At 39.5% G+C, this 12,608-nt stretch overlaps 1 protein-coding gene across 1 annotated transcript in view; it reads left to right on the top strand.

Moving 5' to 3' along the window:
* The first annotated feature begins 4,248 nt into the window (after window positions 1-4,248).
* The window catches only part of LOC103515486, a 9,207-nt gene continuing 847 nt past the window's right edge, over window positions 4,249-12,608 (top strand). The window contains exons 1-3 of the mRNA XM_008480427.2: window positions 4,249-4,370; window positions 10,185-10,380; window positions 10,766-10,828. Coding sequence (XP_008478649.1) covers window positions 10,194-10,380; window positions 10,766-10,828 — 250 coding nt within the window. The 5' untranslated portion in view covers window positions 4,249-4,370; window positions 10,185-10,193. The remainder of the gene's footprint in view (window positions 4,371-10,184; window positions 10,381-10,765; window positions 10,829-12,608) is intronic.

The following is a 12,608-nucleotide window of genomic DNA, read 5'->3' on the forward strand; positions in this document are numbered from 1 at the left end:
CCTTCGCCTCCCATATTTTAATTCCTTCATTATCTCACCCTTTCCCTCCTTCCTCTCTTTTCTCTCCATCTCCTTCTTCCTGCATCCTCTCTTCTACCCTTTTATTTAATGGAGCAGTTGCAAATGGTTAGAACTTATAAATAAATAGTCGATTCCTATGTAAAAAGTTGGGAAAAATCCAAAGCTGAGGTCAAAACTCCGAAAAAATAATTGTAAAAGGTCGAAAATTCAATTTTTATTTTCCGTTCTAATGAAAGAGTTCTCTCTCCCTCTCCCTCCCTCTCCCCTATTACCTCTCTTCTTCCCCTCCTCTCCTCTTTCTCTCTCTCTCTCTCTCTCTGTTTTCCTTCTCCTTCCCTATCGTCTCTCATTGTTCCTCTCTATCTTCCTTCTCCCTCTCTTCTACTCTCTCTTCCTTCGCCTCCCATATTTTAATTCCTCCATTCTCTCCTCCTTCCTCTCTTTTCTCTCCATCTCCTTCTTCCTGCATCCTCTCTTCTGCCCTTTTATTTAATGGAGCAGTTGCAAATGGGTAAAACTTATAAATGAATGGTCGATTCCTATGTAAAAAGTTGAGAAAAATCCAAATCTGAGGTCAAAACTCCGAAAAAATAATTGTAAAAGGTCGAAAATTCAATTTTTATTTTCCGTTCTAATGAAAGAGAGCTCTACTGACTAAACGATTAGAGATATCGAAAAAGTTATAAGAGGAGACCCCCAAAATCATACCTAAGAAACCCAGCTAAGCATAATTTAATAGGATAAGGAAAGTCGTGTGATATTCACACCAGATTTTTCTCGTATTAATTTTCTCATTACTTAATTCGAAACTTTGAGCTCCTCTGGTTTTTCTCCCCCATTTACCAACACAACCGTCGGTAGAAATCGACTGAATCGTCCACACTGCCTCGGTCGATGGTCGATCAAGGAATCTATTTTGCTCTGGCAGTGTAGTCTACTTGATCGTTGTTGATTGATCGAGTCGATCGACGGTGTCGACTATGTGTGTACACAGCTTTAGTACCTACGAGTACACTACTAGGACTGACTTGAAATCTTTCTCATGTGTGAATTCCATACAAAACTCGTATTCTTTTTAGACCAAACTTGCTGTCCCTCTTTTCCATAGCTCCCAAAGATGTGTGGGCACAGCTTTATGTGAAAATTCCATACAAAACTCGTATTCTTCTTGGACTTTCCTCTTTTCGTAGCTCCCAAAGATGTGTGGGATTTCTTCTTGATGTTTTTCTTTGACCAAACTTGCTTTCCCCCTCTTTTCCCCAGCTCCCAAAGATGAAGCCCGTGTTTTGTCTCCTACTGATCTTGGCCGTGGCTCTCCCCACTCTGAACCGCGTCCACGCCCGAGACAATGACGATGACGATGACGATGACGACTACGATTTCAGGAGGAATAGAAATTCCAGATCCTTGACCTTTACGACCACGGAGGAATCCGACCCCGACTGAATTTGGTATGTAGGTCACAAACGTGACAAGGATGCAACACGAAACTTTTGGTTAAGATCGGTTCAGCGGTTGACGGCTTTTCGGCCGCTTTTTGGCGGTTTTCGGCTCTACTGACTAAACGGTAAGAGATATCGAAAACGTTACAACAGAAGACCCCCCCCCCCAAAATCAAAGTTTTCAGGCGAAGGTAAAGTACGAGGTTCAAAAATCCATTGAAAGTATTGAAACCCATCTCAGTCATCTCATCTAGTAAAAAAACCCAAAGTTGTGACTTTGTCGAAAAATGAATAGCTCATCCCTAAAGAGAATTTAGCTGAAAAGATAAGCGCTAAGCGCAATGATAAGCTTTAAAAGATAAAGCTCAAAGATAAGGTTTAAAAGATAAGTATGGAATGAGTTGTTACAAACTAGGCAAAAGGGAAAGACAAAAAAATAGGTAAACAAAAAAGTTTTTGCAAAAGTGGGTAAAGTGAAGAAAATCCAGCACTTTTTGTCAGTGCTTACCGCGAAGTTAATAGAAACGAAAGTTCTTTATGGGGGAAAAGCGTAAAAAAAGATAAGCGAGTATTGACATCCTGTGAAGAAAAAGACGAAGAAGAATAAGGAGGAGAAGAAGACGAAGAAAAAGAAGGAGGAGAAGAAGACAAAGAAGAAGGAGAAGGAGTAGGAGAAGAAGAAGAAGAAGAAGAAGAAGAAGAAGAAATATAAAAAAAAACTTCAAACAAAACGCAAGGAAGGAAATAGTTAAATGTAAAACTCAAAAGAAAATGGAAAGGTAAAAAAGAGAGAGAAAAATAAAAAAAGGTAGGAAAACTGTGGAAGAGAAAATTGGAAAGAAGATTATAGACAAAAAGTGGAAGAAGGAACGAAATGGAAATAAAAGCTCGCAAAAGCAACGTGAATAGAATGCAGAACACAAAGACGAAAAACTGGAAAGGGAAAAGAAGAAAAGGAAAACGAAGAATTGCAAAAAAGAGAAGGAAGAATTTGCAGAAAAATATCCAAGTCAGAAAAAAAACTAAATAGAAAAATAAAATAACTTTTTTCGAGTATAATAAGAAATTATATATTTTATATTTTCCTTTTTTTCTATTTTTTTCTCTTTGTACTTTTTCATTTCTCGTGATACAAGGTGTTAGATAAGTGTTATTACTCCAACTACTTACTTACTGTCAGAAAATTTATTGTCCCTCACTGACGGCGTTCTCTGGCTATACTAAAGTTACCTACTAAACATTCAATTAAATCGCTAACGAAAGAAAAGGAAAGCAAATGGCCGATATTGTTTGAAAATGTTGTCCAGCAATAATGCATACTAAAGTTACCTACCTACTAAACATTCAATTAAATCGCTAACGAAAGAAAAGGAAAGCAAATGGCCGATATTGTTTGAAAATGTTGTCCAGCAATAATGTCAACAATGTAAAGAACACATGCCAGTAATGTCAACAAAAACGCACCCCAGCAATATCAACAAGAACAATATTAGGCAACATTGGAAAGATTAACATTGTAAAAAAAAGTAAGTAGGTACCTAAATAAAATTTCAAAGAAAAAAGCCTTTTGTACGAAACTTGTAGAGGCTAGAATTTCTTCTTAATTGTCCAGGGTTTCCATGTATTACTATTATTGATGGTTATTGGATTCACGATTATCACTTCTGGACTTATCCTGATCGGAGGGTACTACCAGTAGTTTCTGAGTTTCTCATCCCGAAAATCGACGCAGAGTCACATCGTGTGAATGCGCCTCAATTATTTCTTCCAATATTCGAAATTAATGTTGTTCACAATTTCTTACTTTATTTTTCTTTCAATCTCCTCTCTCCCCATTCCTTCCTTCCCTTTTTACTTTCCTTATCCTATAGGAAGGAAAGTAATGTAATCGGGTCAAATTTTCGATGGTCAGTTTTTAGTGCCAAAGCGTTTTGAGGTCCCTAGAGCCTAAATCCAAAGTTTCAGCCATTGGTCCTTGTGTGTGTCTGTCTGTAAACAAAATATCTCGAGAACGGCCCTCGGTTAATATCATGATTTCCTCTAGTTTCTGTAGCCCCCCTTTGAGAATAAAGGTCCTCAGGGTGTCGCGAAATTCTTTTTTGCAGGGGGTCTAAAATCCAATCAACAAATTGGATTGCACTTTGTTTTGTACATTTCATCCAAATTTCGGAGTTAACAGGTTATCACGTACAGAAGCAAAATCACCAAGTAAACCTTTGAGCTCTCTCTGTGTTCGATAAACTTTGAACAAGGTGTAATAGTGTACCTATTAAATTGGTTCATCATCAAATAGGTCCGATATTATGGACTATGAAAACAGAAAAACTATTAACAGCTTCTAAAATAGGTTGTAATAAATTAATAATATCATCATCGTGGGCTAAGTTAGGAACGAGCATATCACCAGCACCACTATCACTATTAAATGCAATAATAATAATGTTCCCAATTAAAAAAAAAAGATAATTGCTCATTAAAGAGTGAACCAATAAAATGGACAGGCAGTTGGATATTTTATGACCTGGAAAACAAGATAACGTTGATTTTCGTGTCTTTTGATGAGTCCACGTCAATTGCATTTGGTATAAAAGCCCCCACTTGAATGACCATTCGATCACTTCTCCCTGTCTTCTGAAAACGAGAGGAGCATATCACCAGCACCACTATCACTATTAAATGCAATAATAATAATGTTCCCAATTAAATAAAAAAGACAATTGCTCATTAAAGAGTGAACCAATAAAATGGACAGGCAGTTAGATATTTTATGACCTGGAAAACAAGATAACGTTGATTTTCGTGTCTTTATGAGTCCACGTCAATTGCATTTGGTATAAAAGCCCCCACTTGAATGACCACTCGATCACTTCTCCCTGTCTTCTGAAAACGAGAGGATTTTCCGGTAAGGTAAGTGGTACCTTCTCATTTTCAATTTTAATGTGTGTTTTTAGTGTCTAAAGCTGTGTCCAAACATAGTCGACTGGTAGTGCGTCTGCCTTGTAAGCGCTAGGCCGCGGGTTCCATTCCCGCCCGGGGCGGATTTTATCCTGATGGGATAATGTTCGTTCTCGGAACGGCTGGCTTTCTCCTATCCTGTCTTCCTTCTCTCTTCGGTTTCGGGACGATAAGACCATAGCAGTTACAGTTCCCTCTGTCAAACCTCTTAAAAAAAAAAAAAAAATCGACCGTCCGTTGATCGACATCGATCGATGATCGATAGACAGGCGTCGACTATGACACACCTTAATTTTGCGTCTACAGCTGATCGAAGTCGACCGAAATTTGAAGTAGGTAAATCTGTCGGTAATTTGAAGTACGTAGGCAAATCCATTTGAAGTAGGTAAATCTGTCCACACATACAGAGTTGATCAACCGTCGGTCGAAATCGACTGAATCGTTCACATTGTCTCGATCGATGGTCGATCAAGGAATCTATTTTGCTGAGGCAGTGTACGGTTTTAGTCTACTTGATCGTTGTTGATTGATCGAGTCGATCGACGGTGTCGTTCTATGTGTGTACACAGCTTTAGTAGGTAAATCCATTTGAAGTAGGTAAATCTGTCCACACATCAACCGTCGGTAGAAATCGACTGAATCGTCCACACTGCCTCGATCGATGGTCGATCAAGGAATCTATTTTGCCGAGGCAGTGTACGGTTTTAGTCTACTTGATCGTTGTTGATTGATCGAGTCGATCGACGGTGTCGTTCTATGTGTGTACACAGCTTTAGCACCTACGAGTACACTACTAGGACTGACTTGAAATCTTTCTTATGTGTGAAGTCCATACAAAACTCGTATTCTTTTTAGACCAAACTTGCTGTCCCTCTTTTCCATAGCTCCCAAAGATGTGTGGGCACAGCTTTATGTGAGTCGACCGTCCGTTGATCGACATCGATCGATGATCGATAGACAGGCGTCGACTATGACACACCTTAATTTTGCGTCTACAGACAGTAAAGATAACGCTGTTTTTGGCAATTTTTTTATAGCTTCATCAATTGGTATAAAAAGCCTCACCTAGAAAGGCTACTCTATTAGTTGTGGTTTCCTCAGGACTAACAGTTCTGAAAACCAACAGTTTGCCTCTCACAAGGATTTCGCGGTAAGTCATACTTTCTTGTGTTCTTGTAACAGCATTTAGCTGCTCCAGCTCAACTTTCCTCGCTTACTCGTAAGTCTTCTCCACAGAGTCGTTTTTGTTGAAATTTTGCTATCGCAATATTTTGGAGTTGGACAGGTGGACAAGTCTACCATTAGGTATAAAATTGTTTTTAATAATCGTAAGAAATATTTAATTTTTAAATCAGATAAAAATAAAATAAAATATTCTTATCAAAACAATTTCGATTAAGATGTTTTAAATTGGTGAGCTTTCGATGTCCCTCAGGACATGGGACATCATCTTCAGACCAAGATAGATGTTGACTCTATCGCAGCAGGAGTAGAAGTGAGGTAGTGAGGAAAATTATATGGTATCGATAAGGTTCTGGTATATGCGTAGGGTATTATTCACGTCGGATCTATAGTTTACAGTGTTTGAATTTTTATTAATGTGGAAAGCTTCAAGGAATTTTCTTTTTTTAGGGTTTTTCTCATTATCTATGATTTTTACATTATTGAAGTCGAAATTATGTTGATTTTCAACTTGTAACAGCATTTAGCTGCTCAACTTTCCTCGCTTAAGTCTTCTCCATAGAGTCGTTTTTGTTAAAATTTTGCTATCGCAATTGTTTTAAACCAAAAACATTAGGGGGTTTATACCATCATCCTGCTCCACTGTGCCTCCTCCATGAGGCACGCCACGTTTTCCCACAGATAGTTATTACCAATAAAGAAGACGTATTTAAACTTCTGAGTTAATAAAATGAAACAGGTGTCTTTATTTAACTTTCAGACAGTATAATATTACAACAATTAAAAGCTGGAAGGACCAACTCACATACTTGTGAGATTTTTATAGAAAACCAAAAGACTATTAATTAATATTAATTAATTTAACTAAAGACAAACCAGAGAGATTAAAAAACCAAAAAAATTTCAAACAATACAACGTCTTCTCCGAAAATTTTGAAGATAACAACGGGAATATGGCGACGACCTTGACTCGACCAATAAAAATCGAGCCAACATTCTCGATGCTAAATAAAAGAAGCGTTTTCATTGGTCCAAATTTAAACCCGCTGATAACACTTCCGTGTTTTAACCAATGAGATCAGGTATTATTTGAATCTTCATAGAATTTTCAAGGAGGTTAAATTTATGTCGATGTTGAATCTCAAATTAACTTGAGGCCAAAACAGCAATATTTTGGAGTTGGACAGGTGGACAGGTCTACCATTATAGTCTACCATTAGGTACCAAACGTTTTGTGAAGTTCTGTGTTTGGAAGACAGGATAGGAGAAAGTCAGGGGTTCCGAGAACGAACCTTCTTCTCCCTTCAGGATAAAATCCACCCCGGGCAGGAATCAAACCCGCGGTCTAGCGCTTACAAGGCAGACGTGCTAACAATCAAGCTAATTAGGCTGGAGTGTGTGTTAATTTTTAGTCATTCCATTATGAGGAAGAAGAATCTCTTCAAGAATACAACTTGCCCCTTCCTTATATTTCTCGTATGATTTCTATACAGATTTGCTGTCAGGTACCTAACTCTGAAGATTCTTTCCGTCTATGATGTGTTTATTTCCGTCTATGATGTGTTTATTTCCGTCTATGATGTGTTTATTTCCGTCTATGATGTGTTTATAAAGATGTGTTTGTTCTTTCAGTCATTTCCTATTTTTCTCTTTCCATGTGTAAACAGTGATTGTCCAAGATGAAGCCAGCTTTGTGTTTCCTACTCATGTTGGGTGTGGCCTTCGTGACACTAAATCTTGCCCACGCCTACACCTCCTTTCCATCCCCCACCTTTCTGTCGAGTGAAAAAGTCATTAGTTTCCGTCGAAAAGTCAACACAAGCCTCCGCCACATCGGGGGAAAAGTAAACCGTGAAAGCAATCATTGGCTTACTTGGTGTCATCCGACAAAAGGATTGTTTACTTTTCCTATCTTCCACCGTGTATCCTGCCCGCACTATCACTGGCTAATCTATCCCTTGTTTGCTTGTTTACATTTGGGGTGGGCGTGCGTTTTTTCCTCGCTCAGGATTGGACTTGGGTCCCTTTGAAAGAAAAAGTTGTTTTTGAGAACAGCCTAGGGCCCACCACAGCCCGGATGGTTCCCAATTTCTGAGACCAATACTCGAAGAAGAAGAAGGAAGAGGAGGAGAAGGAGGAAGAGGAGAAGAAAAAAGTCAAAAAAGAGGAGGAAAAGAAGAGAACTAGACCTATCCCTGTAAGAGGCTTTCTTATTTGTCACAATCTACAAGTTAAAATAAGAAAGTCTTACCAAATTTTCTAAAATACGCGCCGCATTTACTTCTAAATTACAACACCATCCGTTTCAGAAATAAGCCTCTTTCAACTACAAGTTTTCCCTCAAGGATAAAGGGCTTTCTAGTATCAAGCTCAAAATGGGACTCCAGAAAAATATGTAGAAAAAGTGCAAATGGAAAGCACTCAAACTTTAAGAACCTAATGGTACTTTTACACATATTCAAAAAGCAACCCCTTCCGAACCCTATGTGGTGTATCACTAGGTTTTATCGTACCTCTATCCCAGTCTCACCCTACCTCATCAGTAGGAACACACTCATCAATCAACTCCTCACCTCCTATTCGTATATGTACCATGTTCCTACACAAAGTCCTATAAAAAATACCAAGGCCCAAGGGTATATGGTATAGCAGCGAAGATCAAGAAGGAAGAAATTGAACGTGATCTCCAGCAAAGAACTCCATCGAGGTTAGAAGTCTCGTCAAGGAAAGCAAAGGTCTCCCTGTACAAAGCAATAGAAGAACATCATATTGTTACCTTCGATCAAACACATCAACCGTGGAGTTATAGAAGGGTTAAACCCCCCACCGTACCGTGAAGTTATAGAAGGGGTAAACCCCCCAACTGTGGAGTTATAGGAGGAGTAAATCCTCAACCGTGGAGTTAAGGGAGGGGTAAACCCCCCAACCGTGGAGTTAGAGGAGGGGTAAACCCCCTACTCTTGCTGCAGAGGGCTATCATCGTTACGCGACGTTAGGGGAGGGCTACGGTGCGTTGGAGTTAGAAGGGGGGAAACCCAAAGTTACCTTGGGCTTGGGAGATATGGAGGAGAAACCTCCAACTTTCGCTGAAGCAAACTGAGGGATAGCCCTGCCACGTTAAACAGAGTTAGAGGAGCAGCGTTAGGGGAGGGCTACGGTGCGTTGGAGTTAGAAGGGCGGAAACCCAAAGTTACCTTGGGCTTGTGAGATATGGAGGAGAAACCTCCAACTTTCGCTGAAGCAAACTGAGGGATAACCCTGCCACGTTAAACAGAGTTAGAGGAGCAGAAACATGGTATGGGAGGAGTAAATCACCAACTTCTACTAAAGGGATAGTCCCGCTTTGAAATGTTAGGTGATCCTCCAAGTCTTCCTGGGGAAAGGTGAAGGAACAAGGAAGAGTATTAGGAGTTGGAGGAAGAAAATAAATGGAAGGAGAAGGAGGACGAAGAATAAAATAAGCAGGAGGTAGAAGAATAAGAAGAGAAGGGAAATAAGAACACCAGAAGAGTAGGAGGAGGGGGATAAAGATTAGGAGGAGGAGGAGGAAGAAGAGGGAAGAGGAGGGATAAACCTATGACTTGACATTAGTATTATTCCAACAATACGTCCGAAGAATAAAATAAGCAGGAGGTGGAAGAATAAGAAGAGAAGGGAAATACGAACACTAGAAGAGTAGGAGGAGGGGGATAAAGATTAGGAGGAGGAGGAAGAAGAGGGAAGAGGAGGGATAAACCTATGACTTGACATTAGTATTATTCCAACAATACGTCTTTCATGATTAGAGTTAAAGCAACCCCGTCCATTCCACACCCCGCATTCCAAAAAGCAACCCCTCCAGAACCCTATGTGGTGGGTATCACTAGGTTTTATCGTACCTCTATCCCAGTCTCACCCTACCTCATCAGTAGGAACACACTCATCAATCAACTCCTCACCTCCATCCAAAAAGCAACCCCTCCAGAACCGTATGTAGTGTATCACTAGGTTTTATCGTACCTCTATCCCAGTCTCACCCTACCTCATCAGTAGGAACACACTCATCAATCAACTCCTCACCTCCATCGTCTGGAGTGAGAAATTTCCCCCACCTCTTACCGTGAAGTTAAAGGAGGGGTAAACCCCTAACCGTGGATTCCATACGAAACTCGTATTTTTTTTAGACCAAACTTGCTGTCCCTCTTTTCCATAGCTCCCAAAGGTGTGTGGGCACAGCTTTATGTGTAAATTCCATACAAAACTCGTATTCTTCTTGGTCTTTCCTCTTTTCGTAGCTCCCAAAGATGTGTGGGATTTCTTCTTGATGTTCTTCTTTGACCAAACTTGCTTTCCCCCTCTTTTCCCCAGCTCCCAAAGATGAAGCCCGTGTTTTGTCTCCTACTGATCTTGGCCGTGGCTTTCCCCACTCTGAACCGCGTCCACGCCCGAGACAATGACGACGACGATGACGATGACGACTACGATTTCAGGAGGAATAGAAATTCCAGATCCTTGACCTTTACGACCACGGAGGAATCCGACCCCGACTTAAGTTCCATGCTCGTATTCTTCTTTCACCAAACCTTGCTTTCCTCTTTTCCCCAGCCCCCAAAGATGAAGCCCGTGTTCTGTCTCCTACTGATCTTGGCCGTGGCTCTCCCCACTCTGAACCGCGTCCACGCCCGAGACGATGACGATGACGATGACGACTACGATTTCTCGAGGAATAGAAATTCCAGATCCTTGACCTTTACGACCACGGAGGAATCCGACCCCGACTTTGATGATGACAAAGACCCATGTAAGTAGACTAGTAAAGTATACAGCAGTGATTCCCAATCTGGGGTCCGCGGTCCCCAAGACCCCCGTGAAGATCACATAAAATATAGTACAAGAGCCAAGGAGCATTCTTCTTCTTCTTCTTCTTCTTCTTCTTCTTCTTCTTCTTCTTCTTCTTCTTCTTCTTCTTCTTCTTCTTCTTACTACGCCGTCTCCACACGAAGTATCCAAAAGAACTGGACTAGCCGTTTGGTTTGAGAGTTATCGCGATAAAAACAAACGTACAGACGAACAAAATATAGGTACTCAATGCAAAATAGAGCTGAAACTGAAACTTAAAAATTCACTTTCTTTATTTAATAAACTTCAATTGTTTTGATATTAATATTGCTTGCTTTTCTTTACAGTCAATCCCAGAACTTTGAGCAAGTCATTCATCGAGAAGTTTGATCCCACATACAGACCAGGAGGTGAGTATGCAATATGCATTGGGATATTTGAAGTTTTTCTCTGCTTGTTGTTAGGATTTTGAGGTCTACTCGGTCTCGTGAGGAGAAGTAAAATAGCTACTTGGGATATTTGAAGTTTTTCTCTGCTTGTTGTTAGGATTTTGAGGTCTACTCGGTCTCGTGAGGAGAAGTAAAATAGCTACGGTACAAACAGTCGTACAGACGAACAAACTATACTTCAATAACAACCACTAGCGGCATTACTCGTATTCGAAAGACGAGCGATAACACAATGATTGATTGGACGAATTGTATTAGATACAAAAGGTTTAAGAGGTGTTTTCTTCATCCCATCACGAATAATTTGGTTAAATCGCAGGTTAAAAAATAATTTTTTTAACCTGCCTCGGTAGCGTAGTGGTCAAGACGCTCGCCTGGTAAACAGGAGGGCGTGGGTTCGATCCCAGCCGAGGCATGGAATTTTTCAGAAAGAAAAGATACAATGATGATGATGATGATTATTACGACAGAAAACCTGTGACTAAATTCAAAAATAATATTTATAAGATGAAAAATAGTTATTATCCTTTTTATCCTTATGACATTTGCGATTATGATGATGACGATGATTATTATTATTATGAACCCTTCGAATCATTATTACGACAGAAAACCTGTGACTAAATTCAAAAATAATATTTATAAGATGAAAAATAGTTATTATCCTTTGATGATTACGACAGAAAACCTGTGACTAAATTCAACAATAATATTTATAGGATTAAAAATAGTTATTATCCTTTTTATCCTTATGACATTTGCGATTATGATGATGACGATGATTATTATTATTATGAACCCTTCGAATCATCTAAACGTGGTGTAATTTTTAACGCAACCCGGAATTTCAAGGATGACGATTCTTGTAAGTATAGCTTTGAATTCAAGTTTTCTTTTGTTTTTGTCATGCTTCTACATACCTACTTCATTTAATTTTACTCGCAAACGAGAAAGCTAGATAATTCATGTGGCAAATCACTAGAGGTTCCATATCTAAAATTGGTGACGTTTGCGGAGAGAGAAAATAAGTAAGTATTGAATTTTCAACTTTCAGATTTCCTTTTAAACTCTTGGATATCTTAAGGACCTTCTCTAGCTAATGAGCTTTTTATACAATACGTTCTGACGTTCTGCGATAAATTCGGAATCAATGTAAACACACAGCTAACTTTGTAGCTTGTACCGATATGTTTGAGTTGTTAGTGCCATGACTATTAGAACTAGAACTCGCATCTCTGGGATCCGCGTCAATGTTTCTTTTTTTTTATTTTCGTCAAAGTTCATTTCCCTTTTTTCATGTCCCAGTTTTTAGCCCAGTACGATAGTAATAAAAAGGTATAAGGGACGGGCTACTGTATTCGCTTCGGTGTCGTCTGTCAATCGATCTGGCTGACCCCTAAAACCGGTGGGTGACGCTAAATCCGGTCTTAAATGATCGACTGAAGTGTTAAATGATCGACTTGTTAAACTTTTTCGCTTTGAGTTCATAGGTCGTCGCGACAAATTTCGAGATCAGAGCTCATTTGTGTGAGAAAATGTGAAAAAAACAATCGGTCTGTCTGACCCCTAAAACCGGTTGGTGACGCTAAATCCGGTCTTAAATGATCGACTGAAGTGTTAAATGATCGACTTGTTAAACTTTTTCGCTTTGAGTTCATAGGTCGTCGCGACAAATTTCGAGATCAGAGCTCATTTGTGTGAGAAAATGTGAAAAAAATCCCCCAAAAACAATTGTTTTTTT

This window comes from Diaphorina citri, unplaced genomic scaffold (genome assembly GCF_000475195.1).
Source record: "Diaphorina citri unplaced genomic scaffold, Diaci psyllid genome assembly version 1.1 scaffold1352, whole genome shotgun sequence".
NCBI lineage: Eukaryota > Metazoa > Arthropoda > Insecta > Hemiptera > Psyllidae > Diaphorina > Diaphorina citri.